Source organism: Ruditapes philippinarum, unplaced genomic scaffold (assembly GCF_026571515.1).
Source record: "Ruditapes philippinarum isolate M1 unplaced genomic scaffold, ASM2657151v2 ctg1281_1_1_1_1, whole genome shotgun sequence".
Taxonomy (NCBI): domain Eukaryota; kingdom Metazoa; phylum Mollusca; class Bivalvia; order Venerida; family Veneridae; genus Ruditapes; species Ruditapes philippinarum.
Window position 1 is genome coordinate 257,352 of NW_026860830.1, and position 20,323 is coordinate 277,674.

At 30.8% G+C, this 20,323-nt stretch overlaps 1 protein-coding gene across 15 annotated transcripts in view; it reads right to left on the bottom strand.

The window, feature by feature from the left end:
* The window catches only part of LOC132713504 (receptor-type tyrosine-protein phosphatase delta-like), a 208,087-nt gene that overhangs the window by 141,803 nt on the left and 45,961 nt on the right, over window positions 1–20,323 (bottom strand). For 4 of the 15 annotated variants that reach the window (XM_060696140.1, XM_060696139.1, XM_060696147.1 and 1 more), the window contains exon 1: window positions 7,819–8,297. In XM_060696140.1, the coding sequence (XP_060552123.1) occupies window positions 7,819–7,888 (70 nt within the window). In that variant the 5' untranslated portion in view covers window positions 7,889–8,297. Of the gene's footprint in view, window positions 1–7,818; window positions 8,298–17,436; window positions 17,749–20,323 lie in introns of those variants that run through there. The other 11 variants (XM_060696138.1, XM_060696148.1, XM_060696144.1 and 8 more) reach the window with 7 other exon arrangements.

The window sequence follows — 20,323 nt, forward strand, 5'->3', positions numbered from 1 at the left end:
ATCAATCATAAAAACCTTGTGAAACACTGACTTTAACTTTTTTTTTCTGTCATCTGCGCCAGTTTATTGACCTGACCTAGCAAAATATGTCTAAGATGGTTTTTGCATAACTATTCCAAGGTTTGCTTTGCATAAAAACCTTGCAATGAAAGTAAACATATATGTATTCTGTACAGTATGCTACATTTAACTTATTTTGAAATGAGAGTTTTATGTCCTTTTAACGACACAACTATATTTTTTTCCCCTTCGCTTCTTGGCTTTATGCAGCTCAGTGTTTTCTATGTAAATGTAATACTCAGGAATTCACAATGTCTTGTATGTTGGTTTGAGAATTTTAATGAATATAAATCTAATATTCCACGCACTGAATATATTTAAAATTCTCAGTTATAAATTAATCATTAGTTACATAAAACAGTTTTAATCAACATGCCTTAAATATCAAAGTTCATGGATTTCATTTGCTACAAGTTATTAACAGTATTCAAGATAGTATTGAAAACCTTAAAGGCACATTATGCCTGAGAAACAATTAAATTTCTACCTCTTTAGAAAGAGCTATCATGAATTTTATATTGTTTAGGGAATGTAAATGCTTGTTACCTGAAGAAAGTGGTATTTTGATTTCCATACAAAATACTAATTCACTTATTACATGCACTTATTGACGAAAAGTAACAGACAAAAAAGATGGTTCAGATGGTTTCAAATAAAAATAAAAGCACATCTGAGGCATATTGGGCCTTTAAGACAAACTGTTATACAGAAAATGAACATTAATTTTTTCATGGAGATTAATATGACAGACTATGACATGATAGTCTATTTTCCTAGCCACCCCCCCCCCCCACCTTCATGAAATGAAGGATGTCTGCAATAAAGTCCAATGCAGAACAAAAATAACAGTTCCGTAAATGTTTCAAAAACAAAGTAAAATTGTATAAATCTTATATGTGCATGCACTTGTTTGATTATTGCATTTGTATTGAAGCAACGCCAAGTGATGAAGTAAAGCATGGTTTATGATAAAATCTTCACAGTGACAACCTATTTTTTGGCTTAACAATTATGATTCATGGCACAGTTGATATATTTGGTGCTTATGACAATGTCATGATTTGCTGCAAAGCAAAACCTTGGACTTAATTTTTGTCCCTTAAAAAACAACTGAAAAACATAAAACAAATAAACAAAATAAAAACTTTTCTGATATAATTATATTCCTATTCATAAACGTCTGGATTTTTTTTCTTCATATATTTTAGTACTTCTCAATGTAAGAAATTTTGATTATGTCAGATTTAGTAGAAAAAGACATGTTGAAAAGTTCTCTTTACCAGTATCATAATCTGCTCCGCAAACACCTAGCCAGAAATTGCCGTCTGGCACTCATGGTTTGTCAATATTTGTAAGTTTTATTGCATTCATAAATTTGAATTCAATGATTGAAAAAAAAATATAACCACACACTGTCATCCCTTGTGACATAGAAAATATGCTTTCCTCTAACAGTATTAAAATCACAACTTGGAGATCAAAGGAGATGCTAATTTCCCACGGGCACTTTTACAATGCAAATGTATCTATTTTATTACATACTCAAATCCTACCTATATTTGATATATACTAGTCAATCAATAATGAAAACCACTCATTCTATGATCAATGTACTTTGATGTACCTACATTGGTGTTCTTCTGTTTCCATGGCAACAGAATAATTCTGAACTGAATCACTTATTTGTCTGCAATTTTTTAAATTGTTAAAACTTTCCAGACAATTGTAACTTGGTTGAACCCTTCCCTCTCCCCATCACCCCACACCAAGATTTATCTTCCATGATTCAGCTCAAAACATTTTCTGTCCTGCCAAAAACTTATTTACAAATAAAAAGAAAATTATAAATTATTATTTTAAATCAATCAATTCCAGAGAAAAATATATATAATTGTAAAGAAAATATGATAAATAAACAGTGTTGCATCTAGGACGCGCGATTGCGCGATTTGCGCATATTTTATGCAGATCGCGCATTTTAATGAAGTCAACGCGCGCCAAGTCGCGCATCTGACAATTTTTTAACTTTATTCAACTTCCGTTTTTGAGCGGACGATAGCTGTCAAAAATGCCTGAACGTAAAATAAATGAATTCTTTTCGATAAGTCATAGTGTATTGTAAATGTGTGTCCCCCAATTTTTTTTCAAGTCCCCCACATTTTTCAGTTGAGTGGGGGACAATCCCCCATAATTTTGAAATTCTAGATGCAACACTGAATAAAACAAAACAGAAGACAAACAAAGTTAATAAAATAATAAAATCTCTGGAAAATATTGGAAGAAAATTGCATTTGGTACTTGTATGTACATGTACTTTCATGTACATTTATCTGCAAAAATACACAAAGTTTCTCTTAGTAATACAAAAAGAAAACCTTGCGCCTAAATTTTAATAAAACATAAATGTTCAACTTAGAGCTGTGTATTATTCAGTAAATTATTAAAAGGTTTAAGTTTTGTTGAGAATTTTGTCTGAAAGTTATATTTGACATAAAACTGGGGGGGGGGGGGAGAATATCTACACTGAATTGACCAGCAGGAGTAGACAAGTAACAGGACATTATAGAGAAACATCTCTATCGCCTTAATTCAATCAGACAGTACTTACTATAAACTATCACTCATTTATTATCACCAATTTCCACTTCAATTTCTTATATATCTATCTGACCAAATATGGTCAAATTACCTCATTCACTGATATATCATCCAGAAAGGATAATTATAAATTATGCATAAGGGTGTAATAAGTGAATCCGACAGAGTGATAGTAGGTCTTGTATGACATGAGTACACTATGTGAATATTTAATAACTTTTATGACCATTCAAATGTTAGCCCTTAGTGTAACACAGCAAATGGAATGGTTTTATCTGAACTTTAGACAGTACTTGGAGCAATCAATTCTTCACAAGTCATGTGATTTGAGACCAAGATCCGAGCCGGTTAAGGTTCCTCTGTCTATGGTATGCCTTTTTCGCTATTTGGTCTGTCTGTTACAAATGAAGAATGTTCTTGTGCAGACTGAATGATGGATAAGTTTATTTGGGAAACTGTATATAGCATGAAGGGACTTTAGCATGAAGGAACTTTAGCATAAAGGGACTTTAACATGAAGGAACTTTAGCATAAAGGGACTTCAGTATCAACACATAGATATTGGTCATATTGCATGGATATGCAGATTTACCCTGGTCATGCTGTCAGCTCCATGAATCACATGCTAAGGGTTCTACAGTTATGTCCTTACAGTGTTCATTATACTGTATTAAACCTTCTCTTTTAAACCATGACATATGCAAATCCTATTAATAACTGCTGATATTTATCATTATTCAATAATTGTCAATAATGCACTGTGAAGTAATATAGTATATCAACTATGTAATATCATGTAGCTATTTGGATAGGAATAAAATAGGATAACCCTTAAATTTTGGTAAATCTTTAACAAATTGACACTAATGCACAATAAAAATAGAAAGAGAGATGGGACAGCTGGAATATCCTTGAGCAATGAATATCTAACATCTGGGTAATTGACCAAACAAAGTGTGGGAAAATTTGGTTGACCACATGGAATAATTTATGTCTATGAATAAATTTGTAAATAATTATGAAGTTTTTTCTTGTCTTTATGCAAATGATGAAACAATGATTATACTTGTCTGTGAACAATATGGCTGCCATAATGCAAGTTGTTTTAGTAGCTCAATGTGGAACAATGTGAATGTCAGTGGTGGGATGACAATGTGCTATCTAAGGCCAAGTGAAATCTGCTGAAGAATATCAAAAGATACTTAATATGGTTGTACAAAACAATTAATGTTTCTTGCAATATCTGTGATTGTGTAAACATGTGTGATATGTACTGTGGATACTTTACAATGTTGATTTCTAAGTAAAAATTCTCTCTCAGACTTATTTGAGACCATTTGGCCTTGACCTCAGCGAAAACCTTCATCAGCATTTGTTCTCACTTAGTCTTATTTGAGACCTTTTGGCCTTGACCTCAGCAAAAAACCTTCATCAGCATTTGTTATATAATGAATAAGAAAATACACTAACACAAATCAGGTGGAAATTAATTGACAAAGCTAATAAAAACAGCCTGCAGGAGTAATGAATCCTTATGGACAATAGTCAGCTTTTAAGAAGCACTATTTTCCCCTATCATTTCATTGTAGTAAATCCAATTTCCAAAATTATAGAGGCACAGACAACTTTTGATTGTATTAGAAAGAGTATTAGACCATTGCTTTGACCTGAATTAAGGAAAAACCCATGCGGAACTTTCTAAATTGCACTAAAACACTACTAAACAGTATTAGAAGCTGACGCTGCCTCTAAACATAATCTAATAGATTCAAATGAGTGATCTATATGCAGACATAAATGACACTCCAAATTCCCTAGATACTGAATGAGTACAAAAAACTGTCTATTTCAACCATGGGTTAACATTTCTTTCCTGTTTTATGACTAGTTTTCTAGGGGAGCTGGGAAGTTTGTGACTGGAAATGTTTTCTTTAATTGTTGAAAATTGTGTCTGACAGACCTGGCTTGTTGTAGTGTCCTTACTTGATCTCCCAAACAAAACATATACCTTACATGATGAGTCTAATTTTAACTTGTTTCTCCATTACTATATCTGTAATAATTTTTATTTTAATTTTTTAATTGTGGGGAAGGGTATTTGGAATTAGTTAAGTCACATTGACATAAAGGTCATAAAGCAACTTTCGAGCTTTACTGATGGAGAATGACCTTGGGTGCTTAATATTTTAAGAGCAGGCACCACATGAAAGAAGCAAGATTGTCCCATATCTGTATTAGTAAAATTGGCAATTCCAATTATTACCACATTACCTACAAAAAGTTCAAAACTGTCTGAAAACATTTTTTTTTTCAATTTTCACGGAACCCACAATGCAAATAAATAATGTTATAGGGATAAAACCATGAAATAATAAAGTTTAGACATAGACAGCAAATATACCATAGATTTACTTTCCATACCACACAATGTTATTTTAATGTTGGCATTATATTAAATAAAAATTCTGTATAACATTCTCTTCTTCTGGATTATATTAAATTGGAACTGTCAGAGTATTTTTTTTGCCATTTATTATTAAATTAGATATTTGAGGGTTGAAATAATATTTATCTCTGGTCTCTTATTAATTTCCATTTGATATCATAAAGATGAGTATATATAATTATATTACCCTTGGGGATGGTCAGGTAGATGTAAGGCCATCTCAGTCACTTACTTTCCAGTATCTATGCCTTAATTTGGTCAACCATATTAAACTTGAGAAAGATCAGGGAGATACAAAGACATCACAAGGTCACTTATCTATGCTTCAGTAAGTTCAATCATATCAACCTTGAGAAAGGTCAGAGAGATGCAAGGTCATTTCATAATCACTTACCAATGCCTTTAATTTGTTTAATCATATCAGCCTTGAGAAAGGTCATGGAGATGCAAGGTCATGTCAAGGTCACTTATCTATGTCTTAATTTGTTCAATCATATCAACCTTGAGAAAGGTCAAGGAGATACAAGATCATGTCAAGATCACCATTTTAGCTTAATTTGTTCAAAGATACTTAAATGAAGAAACTATCTATAAATTCTACAAGAACGAATGACATTTTACAAAAAACCCTCATATATTGGCAAACAAAATTTAGAAATCTTTGAATGAGAGAGTGTTAGCTCTTTGCCTGGGAATTTTCTGTTGCCTGTGTAATGGTGGCCAATTTCAGGCAATTAGTGAGTTTTAATTCCAGAAAATCCCATTGTCTAACAATTAACAGAATGAAACTTGTAGAAAGATTTAATTACTTTGCTCACAGTTACTTTAATTACTGCAAATCTCAAAACTTCAATCAAATTTTTAAAATGATATTTTTTTTTAAGAATTCATTATTCTAGGCCACATTTTTGTTTTATGAAAGCTGATTGGATTATGCTACAATTTTAGGCATTACCAATAACTTTACTTAGCTTGAAATTAAAATATTTTGAATTTACCTTATTGTTACAATAAACTTTGAGTGTAAATTCTTTGTTTTGTGTGGGTGAAGTGTCTAGTTCCAGAATGTCAGTGGTTTATTGTTACTTTTATGGCTGTGTTTTCCTTCAAATGACAGCAAGTTTATCCTTAATACTTGTACTGGCACAAGTCTGTCTTTTAAAACAACCTTATTTTCAATTTCGAATCATGTTTGACTTTGACAATATACATTTTGTCAATGAAAAAAGGTCATTGGAGTACAAATGTTCTCATTTCTTTAATTATCTAAAATGTACAAATACATGAATGGACTCTATTTTTACAATAACTGACACATTTCTATGCCAGACTTTTTAAAAAATAGTCTGCATATATATGGGCAAATCCTAGACCTAGAACACGAGAACATGGTGACATTACACAATTGCATTGTAGTGTAATACAGCTTGATAAGTCATTACAAGGTGGCATCTACAGAATGGGATTTTGGTGACATTTGAAGGGATAGTGTTTCCCCAATGTCTAGCAACATTTCAGAAACAGCAAATGGCTCTGGGAAAAACTAAATTACAAAATATTATTACACATCTATTTCTTCGTTTTAGGGGAACATTTACGTCAAAATAACCAACAGCCGAATCCTAATTTAATTTTAGAAATTTTACACCAGGGAACGTAGACAATACAAAATTCTTATTTCAACACCGAGACTTTACTTACATTTCTTATGATCTATACAGACACACCTTCTACTCTGAATTAAAATAGAAACAGTACGCAATTTCACCTTCTTTAAATTTTCCTTAGTAAATTTGCTTGCCCATGGGGAAAAGGGTGGGTAGTTGAAACATGTAAAAACAAACAAACAAATTTTGCTTTCCTGAGCTGAGCAAAAACTGAGCAAAAATACAATACACTTCTTGACCCTTTTCACACCACGAGACATCAGACATTTTAAAAGATTAGAACATACTAATTAGGTTATAAGGACAAGCTCAAGGGCAATAACTCTACTGCTTGTGAGGACAAAGACTTATAGAAGATGAGGAAACATAATGACTGGAGTGTTACAAAGCAGTCTGGATAATAATTACAGAGTGTTAGAGGGCAAAATTAATGAACATACTCAACTAAATGATACAGAAGATATAATGATGTACAAGATAAAAACATGGCTGCGAACAAAAGAAACTTATATCCCAACAAATAGCCCTAGGGGGACTGCTGTAACAATGTACTGATGTAGTCAGAAATGTGATAATGTCAAGGGCAAACCCCTTCAGGCAGAAACTATAAATTGAAAAAAAAAAAAGAACTATAGGAATGGAGGAGTAAGAAGAAGATTTATGATATTGCGCTTCAACTTATTATGCAAATTTACAGTCTCAATGTCTCTAGTGTGACAACGGGAACATTCCTTCGTTCTTCACTGTGTCAACAGAATACAAAGTACGCTTCATTTTGTTGTTATTTTGTATTACATTTGAAAAGAATGTCTTGTAGATGTTTTGTGTAAAGTCTTTTTAATGCTGTTGTGGTGTCTAACATAAATAGTATTGTTCATGAATGTAATAAAAGCACATTTTGCTATGCAATATTGTACATGTAATAGAATTGGATGAGAGAAAAAAATTGTTTTGAATAAAATCAAGAAAAAAAGGCGTACCAAATGCAAATTTCTTAAAAAGTCTTAACCAGTCTAATTTGAGTAAAATTAAGAACCATCAACTTACCATGATCCTGTGCTTTGGTTACTATAACAACGGCTGCCAGCAGCCATATGACTGGTGAAATTTTCTCCATTTTGTTTTCGAAGTATTCTAATTGCTACAGCATAATATCCATGGACATCTTACCTAAAGGATAAAAACACAGACAACATTTATATACCAAACCAAACAAAAATTGAGATCATCCCGTCACCAAGGTGATTGGCACACTTTTTATCCTGCAGTTGCTATGGAAACTCAAATCCTTGTCCTGGTATTAAGTATGCAGATTAGTTTCCAAATGAGTTCACACAGATTGTTTCTTTAAGATCTTGATACTCAGGTACATTAATAATGAAATGTTATGAATATTAAATCATTGTTTTACTTGATACCAAAAGTATTGTCAATAATCTTCAAAACAAGTTTTGAAGTGGTTGAAATTGAGTAAAAGTCTATTCCGTACAAACTATAATGAGTTTTTGTTTGTTTGTTTTTTTTACGTAGATTTTTAAAATTGACTACACAAGTCTATATACTCAGAAACTGTCCAGCAGTGAAATAGTAAAGGTGGTTACACGGGTCACAGGGTTGAAGGCACATTTATAATTAACCAGACTAGACACACAAACGCACGTTAGCGGTAAATAAAGTTTAATAACAAAGCAATAATTCCAGCACCATGTGAAAGCAGAAGACAGTTCTTGTTTCCTTGACAACTGTCACAGTCTGATAAACATTACAGACTGTCAATCGAAGGCCATCTTCACTAAGAAAGAGTTGGTTAAACGAGGTTAGTTCAAAGCAGGTTTACATCAACATTTCATACAACTAATTTTTTGTCTCATAAAAAATATTAAATCTTACAAACTATTAATAAGTAAGTACGAAACAAAATCATCAACCAAATTTTACATATGAACCTTCTGCTTTTTCTTAAACCTTAACCCTTTCACTGCCATAGGGACGGCATATGCCGTCCCTATTATTTTCGGCGTATTTGCCATATGGACAGATTTTGCCGTATCTATAATGATAATAATATTTATAATAATAATAACTATAATTATAATAATAATAAAAAGTATATAGATAATTATACCATCGACAATCATTATTATATACTAGCAGATTTGGAAACATATAATTATTATAATACTAGATCTAATAACAAATTATAATAATTATATTAATTAATAATATAGTAATTTCTCAGAAAACCTTCTGGCAAATAGGTGATCAATAAATAATAAACCCTCTGGCAGCGAAAGGGTTAAGTTGATCTGGATTTGAAACAGTCATCATTTTTTAATGAAAATTTCAAAATAATAACAAACTGAATAGCAAACATTATGTGAAGACCATGTTCAGACAGCATGGATGTGCCAGCTAATCTTGGTCTGCACCGGTTTGCATGTGTAAAATTAAGACGCCGCCAGAAGGTAAAGGTTAAGATTAACAGTAATGATATACATGACTGTATCTATATTTGATAACAAATCTCACAATGTGAAATATTTCATTTTTTATAAGTCAATATATTCAGTCTGAAAATGAAACTGCCAGCAATTCCCCCGAATTTGTTACATTGACTGCCTACTTAAAATTCATGTCAGCATTTAGAAAATTAAGTGATTAAAAGTCATTTAAGTTCATTGACAATGTAGGTGCCCTTAGATAACATTTTGTGCAGGTACTTCTTCTGTAATAGAATGTGTGTGTTTTTTTGTTGGACTGGTAGAATCAATTAATTATCATACTATATTAAGCTTTTCCAATTAACTGAAGTAAGCGAGACAATATAACTGCCAGCAATTAACTGTTTTGTTTCCAGTTTTTAACTATCTGTGGTAATTTAATTTGTTTGGTCATATATTTATTTTTTTGCCATCGTGACTGGTACTAAACTTGGTGAAAATGCTGATGCAGTGGATATTTCCCTTACTTCACATTCCACCATCCTTCCCCAGGGCAACATTGGAACATAGCAAAGTGACCAAAACTTCAGTTGAGGACAAGGCCAGTTGATCTAGGTTCTGAAAGAAGACTGCTTCAGTGCTCATAATTGTTTGATATAAAGTCAGAAAAACAATATATGCATCAAACAGAAACAGAGAATCTTAAAAAAAAAAAACTTGATAAAAAATTGAACATGTCAGATACAAACTAAATAGTGAAATGGGACAAAAAAAATAAAAATTTTTTTGGTTGGGTCAATCCACCTAACCAACTTTCCTGGATAACTTAAACCAGTAAATTACCAATTTCTCCGCAAATGACCGACAACTTTTTGGGAATCAGTGGTGAGACAAAAATGTCACCATTTAGGATCGAGACGCAGTTTATAAATACTTGGTGCATTATTATGTCAAACATTTCATGTAATTATTTGATCAAATAATATTTCGTAAACCTATATTTCAACATGATCCTTAAATGTTCAAACTGTTACTAATAATGATTTACTGAAGTTAATCTGTAATGTATTTGTTTGATTCATTTGACAAGTACAACATTCCATATCTCCTTTTTTTCTTGTATTTATTTTTCATGACTCAGACTAGTAGGTATGCAAACATGTAAGACTGTTTGCTTGTAGTTATATGGTCCACAAGTTTTGAAGCAGTGAGAACAAACTCCGTTCTGTTTTATCTTTCACTCATACTCTAAAACATGTCATCTAATTCAAATAAGGACAAATTCCAAACTAAATATTGCTAAAAAAAGTTCCCACTGCACACATTTTTATCTCTATTTCTATTTCCAAATTATGCTCGGGTCTTTTATTTTGGGTCCCAAAAAGATTTTCACTTCATCATTTGTTTTCTGTCACAAGCATTTCCTCGGGATTTTTACTTTGGGTCCCCTAAACATTTTCACTTCATCATATTTTTATTTATTTTTTTGATAACAGGCAAATCAAAAGTATTAATTTTAAATTTTGTGTAATCAGCTTCTCATGTTTTGATTTGGAACTGCTTGTATACTTTGATTTAAATGATTTATGAATTTAGAAAAAAAGCACCAGTTCTCTGTTTGGACAGCATACTGGCCTAGCTCTGAACTCTTGGTCGGCATTAGCTTGCAATTATTGGCAATTTGCTTTTCAAGTATTTAAAGCATTAAATAGTATCCATCCACACAGTTTAGCTGATCATGGTAAATTAGAAAATAGAAAAAAGCCTCCAGGATCTTTGTACCAGGACAATTATTTTGACCTTTCACTGCAGGGTCATTTGAATACCATTTTAACTGCTGGCAATTAAATGTCAATATTAATTATTGAGGGTCATAAAAATAAATGAAACAGTTTTTAAGGCCTACTGAGTTTTTCTTTGTACCCAACCAATGACGAAAATTAAAACCTGCAAATCACTCAAATCTAATTATGAATTTTCTTTCAACTTATCAAATAGATGACCCATGTTAACTTAAAAGTCTTGCATTCATATTGTTGACAAGACAAAAAGCTTAAAGCTTCTTACCTAAACAGTTCAGCTCTGCAAACTTGAGAAGTCTTAGAACAGAAATCAATTTTTCTCATCAATGAGTACAATGACGATCAATAATGATTCACCAGATCTTGTAAGATACAAAAAACTTATCTTTATTTAATTAAACCAAAAATTAACTTTACTAATTTACCATTAAATCAACATTTAATTGAAACATAATGCATGATCCCCATTTTGATGTTGTTCAAACAGCTTAGGGTACTTTGACACAGGCATTTCATAGTCATGAAATATTTGAGATGAGTAAGATTATTTTTTCTCTAACACAGAATGCTTTAAATTTTGTGGGGAAAAAACATATTTAAGAAAGTTATGTAGGTGTTAAACCTGATCAACTTGGTTAGAATTATAATAGAATTATAATATTATATCACACAGTCCATCTAAGAATGTCTAGAATTAAAATTGCAGAGTCCTAGTAAAAATAAAGCTACTTAAAAACCCCTCCTGCGTGTTTAATGACCCTGGCGACAGAAGACAATTAGGCTTAAGTAAGATCTGCAGTCAACAAGCCTCATAATCAGGTATGATTTCTAAATATCAAAAACACAATTTGTACAGAGTATTTTGTTAACATAGGTAATTGTAAGGCATCAATTATGGTAGGACTACCACGACTGGTATACAGTCAGGTGATTTCTAAGTGACTTCTGGTATACATAAGTCAGTAGATTCAAAGTCTATTTGATTAAATGACCATCATGCTCTTATTCAAATTACTGTAAACTCTTTAAAATATTTATTCCAACCTATGAGATCCCATTACATAAAATAAACGATTAATTTTTGGAGACACTGACACAAAAAAGAAAACCACACATGGATTTTTATGCAACTTTTAAATCCATTTTGGTAACTAAATGGGTACTGGTACAAAAATTAAACAGGAATATTTTTTCGGCAATCAATCAAGGTTTGAGAGTGTTATGAATGGAGCGCCCCCTAGAGCGTGGAATCTCGAGGAGCTGATATGATGACAGCTTTTGGCTACTGTTAAAAAGATTTAAGGACCTGGGAATGTGCAAGATTACGTAATATGGTGCGTTAAGATAGATATAGGGGTGGGAAAGGTTACCCATGAATAAACAATATAGTAGTGCAAAGTACATTCCTTATTCAATGTCAGACATGAGAACTTTTTCTCAATAGATATTTACAAAATTATTTAAGTATTGGGTAATAGATTAAACTGCTTGATAAAGAGTTAAATTCTGTAATGTTTTTTTTTTTTAAAAAAGAAACAAGTAATCTGGTCATAAGACAGACTTTAGATTATAAAAAAACATACAAAAAAGAAAATTAAAGCTGGATATCCCACAAAAGATTTTTTATGCATATAGTTAATTTATGCCAATTAAAAACTGGCTAAATCAGGTTCTTTCATAGGCTAACTATACCAGTTCTACATAATTTTGAAATGTTTCTACAGTTTATTCTTTAAAATGCACTGGAAACAAACATGGTAAACCGCCTAAACATCCTGTCATAACAAGACAAAAATTTAACTATTTTAGTACCTCTGATAGGAATGAATTCAGTATAAGTTAGTTATAATAAATCATTATATTAATTTATCATGCCATTTCCTTTTCTGCCTGTCATACACACCCACTATCCTAGCCAAGTGCACATTTAAATACTTATACGGAAATACACGGCATATCTTAATACAAGTACGTTATTATTTCATTGGGGAATAAAAACAAAATAATCCACTGTTTATAGATTGACTCATTACCATAATTATGGCTGTAGACCTTTAAATGTTGAAGTTTATTGCAATCAAATTAATCAGTTGAATTATTCAAACATATTTGAAGAAAGAATAAGAGAATTGTATGACCATAAATTGGCGCTTAGTTTTTCAACTAAGTTGATATTTCAAAAGACTTGAGCTCTTACAATCTGTAAGATAACAGCATTATTAAGGTGCAAGATTGTTCAATAATTACTATAGATTTACCTGAAAAAAATTACTTTAGACTTACCTTAAAAAAAAAGAAAAGATTCTGCATATTAAGCTGTGAGCTGGTTTTTATGGATATGCAATCTGGGGCCATAGTAAGTTACTATAATACTGTTTTCATTGACCCTGCATTAAAATCACCCAAAATTTGGAGCAAAAAAAACTTATATATTTCTAAAATTATTTTATAGTATAGAAATTTCAGTGTAAAAATTTCAAACTTGTTTTTACTGTTGTTGCTACATTCTTGACTAAAGTGATGGTACTGTATTAAATGGTTTATTCAGGCAATTACAGTATCCATTTATAAGGACTTTTCTCTTTGATTTAAGCTGTTTCTTTTTTTCTTGAGATCATGGTCCTACAATTTAAGCCCCCCTCTTCTACTTCCTCCACAAGCTAACCTAAATTATTATTCAAATCTTCGCACAAAACACTAAATCTCCAACTTATATAGTAACCTTATCCTTTCTCAGAAAATTTCAAAGGGCAGCACAAAAAAATTTAGTACCCATCCAGGAATTTAAAACAATTAAAAGCTTAAAGTTCAAGCATTATGACTTGAAGGTTGGAGTCTCCCATTGTGCCATAACCATAAACTATGTGATTTCTTCTTTTTTTCTTTCCCATTTTTAAATAAAGATTAATGGAAAGATAAGGATTATTCAATGTTATTTTTACAGTATGATGTACATAAATATACATTACAGTGATAGTAGGTTGAATAACCAATGTTCAGGTATGTGTGAACTGATATCTGCAAACTTTATCTTCACAATATTACCATACCCAAACAAGTTTTAAATACTGTCATTGCTGAACATCTTTTTCTCATATGAACATCTTGCTTTTATTGAAATCCAGAACTATGTAAAAGGTTTGCCCGAACTTTGCTTGCTAGTTTTTTTTTCAATTTTATATTGAATCTTTTTTTCTTTTTTTGTAAATAAACAAATTTAGGTGAAATATTGTCTATTATAAGATAATGAATGGGCATGGGTTAATATTTGAGGTGCTGTGTTCATTATGTAATTTTGATATTTCACTGCAAAGGCTTGTCCCTATAAATTATAACGCCTCTATAAAGCTATAATTAAGTAGCCTAACAAAAATTCTACCTATAGTGCATAATGAAAATTCACAGTATTTTGTTGGTACTATAAATTATCAAAGTAAATCAGTCATATATAGGTACAGAAATTTGCACAAAAAGCAAAAATGTAATGTTTACACTTTCTTACAAGAGAGACATATTTGCCATAATATATTATGTATGAAACATTTTGTAAAAGCATGAATGTAGTCCAAGAACCATCTCTGCCAAATATAGAGGAGGAAATCAAATTGTGTCGTACAAGGGTGTGCAAATCAATATGTAGCACTGCCGTTCCAGGATTTCTTACTCAAAATGGCCACAGCTCATTGGTAAAACCTACAACTTTTATTGGTAACCCAACACGTTGTCGAGCTCAGACTAATAAATAATTCTAGTACTTATCAAGTACATCGAAGTTCCTCCAAGTAAAACCGGAATGTGTCAAGGTACCATATAGTGTTATTATTATCAATATAATAGTAAATACAGGAATGGAAAACATTGCAAGTTACCAGTTTGATCATAAGTTTTTATAGAAAACCTTTTTCTTTCTTTGGCATTCATTAAATGATTTAAGGCTGCACAGTAACTATAATGACATTTATATGTATAAAAACTGTTTGTTCCTGACTGACTTAAAACACTCGACAATGGAAAATAATAATAATAATTAATAAGACAAAGTTTCGTTCGTAGAATTTACAGGTAGAAAGTAAGGAATATCAGATGCCAATTGATTAAAATTTGAAATTACTGGTTTTGAAAACAAACTGATATAAAACCTGCCTTTAAACGTATCAAATGAACACATAAACCATGATGAGTCATATTCTTCAAAGACGATGGTATCAACTTTAAAACAAAACAACAATGACAAGGACGGTTTTAAAGTCTCGTTTGAAAATGGATTAGGTGTCAACTCTGAAAACATACTATCATCTTCATTGAAATTGGGTTACTATACCCAAAGAAAATAAGACCATAATGATATATATACAAAGTTTTCACTTTTAAAGTAAGCTGTTCTGAAAGAGGAGGGCAATTCGTCAAGTAAAAGTGATTAAATACACTGAATCAATATTTTGAACACATTCTTTCCATTTGTTTCTAATTACAATCTTTGTAAACCAAGCAAAAAAAAGAGGAAGAGATAGAAAGAGTTGTTTAGTTTTAAATAATGAAATGATCTAGTTTTTTCTGAGAAAGTGTCATTTCAATCAAGTTCACTTGTACTGTCTATGAGGAGAAGACAATTTTAATGTTTAGAAAATGTTATGCTTGTTTTCCTTCTCTTTTTTTCACAACAATACATATGTATAGTATGCTTGATTTCCTTGGAAAAAAAGGACAGTCACAAAACCGAGTATCAATGATGCATAGATCAGATTTATTTAAAAAAAATAAAAGTATCTTAATATATCAAATAGATTTTGTAAAATTCTGTTATAATTAGTTTAGGTTTAAATCTTAACTAAACTTGACCATATTTCAATCTGGACAAAATCATTAAATTTAACATTTTCAGTAAGAATTTCAAAATTTAAAACATTGCAGGCTAGGTTTGATTGAGATTGTTCCTGGATGTAGTGTATGTGTAAGCTACCAACCACGCCCCCCTTGCAAAGGCTTTTCACAGCAAAATTCAACATTCAAACATGAAATGGGGAATGTTTTAATTTAAAAAAACATCCACAGATGTGTTCATACTTCAGTTATCATGGAACCAGATTCAATGTGACATGTTTGTGCCTTTCCATCAAATGGTGCCCAAGTAAAAATCATTCATCAAATCATGCAGTCACAATATCTCATCTCACAGCATCATAACATTGTCATAATTATTCATCACTGGAATGTTATGAAAGAGATATTCAATTATATATCTCTACGTAAGATGATGGCAGAATGATCTGGTGCCACGGAATAATAAAATATCATATGTGTGTGACGAAGCGTCAACAAGATTTTCCTTGTGCCACCTAGTACATCATTAATGCAATTTGTATTAAGACTATGGAATTTTACATTCAATATTAGAACAAAACAATCTATTGAACTTAAGAAATAAATAAATAATAAGCAAATACGGACGTTTTCCAGATACGAGCTCCCCAAGGAAGGCACTGGCGTCCTTAATTCTATTTAAATTGTTTCAGGATCGCCACCTTGTATTTCAGATAAATTTGTTGATTTGTTAAATATACATTATCTTTATCAGACTGGATTGTTTGCTTTTGTACTTACTAAACTTTATCTATCATTGTGTATGTATGCTGGGGTCACAGGTAAAAATTTCTGTTCATGGGAGAAGCAAATTAGAATCACTGTGTTTTATGACTGGGATAAGTAAGCTGTAACAATACATAAATAATTTATCTTTATGTTTGGTCATTATCAGTTAAGATCAGTACAAACAAAACAAGATCTATAAACATCTCCAATCTTTGAAGATTTGTCTGTCACTCCACTATGCATTACACCACATGCCACTTGACAGCCGGTTTTAACATTCAAATATTTGACCTAGATAAAATCTTCAAAGCAAATGAAAACACAATGACCACAGGTACAGGTAGATGACAATTTATCAATTGATGTTAAATCAAAAGTTTACCATAAATCTCAATAATTTTACAACAATAATTTAACTTTTAGATTATGAAAAAAAAATGTCAGTTAACTTGTTGATAAAAAAAAACATTGTAAAAAGGGTTAAAGGTAAAACATTTATATACTGTGTAGAAATGAATGACTCATAAATGTTGGGAAGTCATGTAATATAAAAGGCATTATAAAACACGCACATTACCAATTAAAATGCTGACATGATAAAAATTTATAGGCAAAAATAAATCAGAAGGTCTGAAATGTTGATGTAAACCTAAAAAGCAGAATTAAAAGCAATGTTAATCTACAGGTGAAAAACGTTCAGGTATGGACACCTCAGATTTTCAAAGGACAGACAGAAGAACAGGTGTTAGAATATAGACTTTCTAGCTTTATTTTAAGCTACTTCTAACTTCTATTACTGAATATATGGGTTTTTTAAATATATAAATAGTCACCCAAAGTCCACCTACTGCTAAAACTAATTCAAGCATTTGTTAATGGTCACACATGTTAGTTTAAAACTCCAACAAGTTCTATTTTTCACTCTTCACTTACTAAATATAAATCCACACAAACTTAATAATTACTTATTTAAATTCCATATTTTGGTTTATTTTCACTTTATTTTTCACACAAAAGAAATGTACAAAAAGTTTGTTTGATAACTTTTTTTGTAAAAGAAAATCAAGGTATAATAAATCCAGAGTGAAATTATGTCCAGTTTTTCAATGTGTCACATTCTACTCTCCATTGATATAAAGAACATAAACATGCCCCTAGGAATAATACAAGTCTGTGTCAGCCAATCAGAAACGCTGTTACAAACAGATGTCTCGCAAGACTTATTTTGGACAAAGGGACATAATCTAAATATACCTGTATAAGGCAAGTAGTGTAAAAATAACATAGTAGCACATGACTGAGATAAACACAGTTCTCTTTCTTTGAAATCTATAAAAATTATACATATAACTATGCATTATAGCATACTAATAATATTGCACTTATAAAGCATTTCATAAATAATTATTATAGATTTCATAAATAATAAATTTTATTTCCTACCATAAATCATGAAATTTAACAGAAATAAATGTAACAACATTAACCATAAAATAACTATGACTTTATGTATACAAGTTTCAAATTTTAATGGAAATATAATGCCAAATTGGGTAATTTTAATACTCAAAATGATAAAAATCAAAACATTGCAAGTATTTTAATGGTTTACTTATTTCCCCATTCATAAACTGTAAGATTATATTACAGTGTGAATTTGTACGACCACATTATTCATTAAATATTCACTTGACCGGCTATGGAATGCGACTAACCCACATCGTACCATAACTTTTTAAAAAGAACGCTTTGTTAAACATACACCATCATAGACGATATAATAGACTGTCACGGCAGATTTTACATAATTTTCTACAATGGACTTGTCCAGCTTAGACTTTTGGAATGATCCAAATTTAGCTATAGGGATTTCAACATGAAAGCTGACAAAATATTAGTTATAGGGAACAACAGAAAAAAAACATTTTAAATAATACAGTAGTTTTATTGGGCTGCACAGATGTGTTGGCTGGCATTGCATTGTCACTCTCTCGCACTGGTTTAATGCCCATTCAGTAATCATTACCCAATAAGTGGTATTGTCAATTCAATTATAGTAAATTACATTGTATTTATTATATAAAAGGTCTTGTATTTATAAATTATCAAATTATTCATAATCATTTCTATAGTTATAAATATAATCATAATTACATTATTTTGTTAATCATGATTTACATATTCCTAGCTTATTGATAATTATGGTTAATTATAAGGCATCTGCTGAAGTAGACTACAATGAAATCAAACCAAATCTCACTAATTTTATGCAAATGTGGGTTTTTTTCCACCCCCCCACAAACTCAAACTTTGTTTCATGGAGAAGTACTGTTCATAATGCTTTAGTCACTCTGCTGTTCTAATTTTCGAAGCTGTAACTGTAAAAATTTGTCTGTACCCCCAGACTGGCTGTGAAATCCCCAAAATATTCTTAATTTAATATGGGACAAATCTATTGTGAGCTAATGAAAATTAAAGATAAGATGTCATAAAATTGAATAAAGAACAGTATTTAGTGCCTTATTTTGAATGGTACAATTATAATTATAGACTAGAAGTGAGCTCTCCATTTATTTGGATACATGATTTTTTATTTGGTTTCACTGTATTGTGTTACAGTATGTAACAATAACAGGATTCAAACTCACTACCTAATCATCTATGTCTTGTTATATTTTTTGAAGGCATAATTATTCTAAATTCTGCGCAATATGTAGAAATACTTTATTGTTAAAACATAGACATATTTCTTGTTAAAACGCAGCAGAAAACGAATGTCACCAGCAATAAAATCAACATCATTTATAGGAGTTTATCACTATCACTTTAGTAATTAATTTTTCTGTTATTTTATTCTGTTTTGTCAGAAATAAGTTGAAACATTAATACAAATCCTAGACGTATATGAAATTATTCCTGTAGTTTCTTAATCTGACTAGATAGTGAGAATCAGTTTAAACCCTTTTCTTGTTACATTTATGCCATGGATTTGTCTGGCTTAGAATTTATATTTTTTGAGTGAGAGCACCACACTAAGTACAGTATTCTGGTATATACCGGACAAGGCGCTTGAATGATTAAATGCTCAAAATGCTCAAATTTCGCCTTTTCATAAGCCGAAATGCACTCTAATTATAGATGTTTAATTCATCTGTTCACACTGATTTATTTATAATAAGAGCAAAAAATGTAAAAAATCAGCAAAAAAGGGCGATATTTTTCTGCTTTCTGCAAGCTTCTAGAGGTACTATTTCAACACTGGAGTGAGTTAAATCCTTTGTTATTAATGAAATAGAATTCTGAGACTCAAATATTGACCATGAACATAAAAAAAGTACTCAGACAAAAAAAACAACAATAAAATATTTCCATTAAAAAAAAAAAAAGTTGTTTGAATTTTCAAGTTTGTTGAGTAATTTGACCATTACAAACACAGACTCAAAAAACCAAGAACTTTTTATGTCTTAATAACATGTTAAGCAACAGTTGATACTTCAACAAATCAATTTTTGTTGTCTATGAATAATAAATAATCTTTTCAAAGGAGCATCATCGATATATATATTTTTTTTGGCATCATGATTATTGCATCCTAAGATAAATAAAACATGCCAAAAAGTTTAGCTAAGATTATTATTGTGTGCCTGACTGAATTTGTGACATGCTATAATTAATTAAGTCAAACATTTCATTAAGATCGCAGTTAATATGAATATTAGA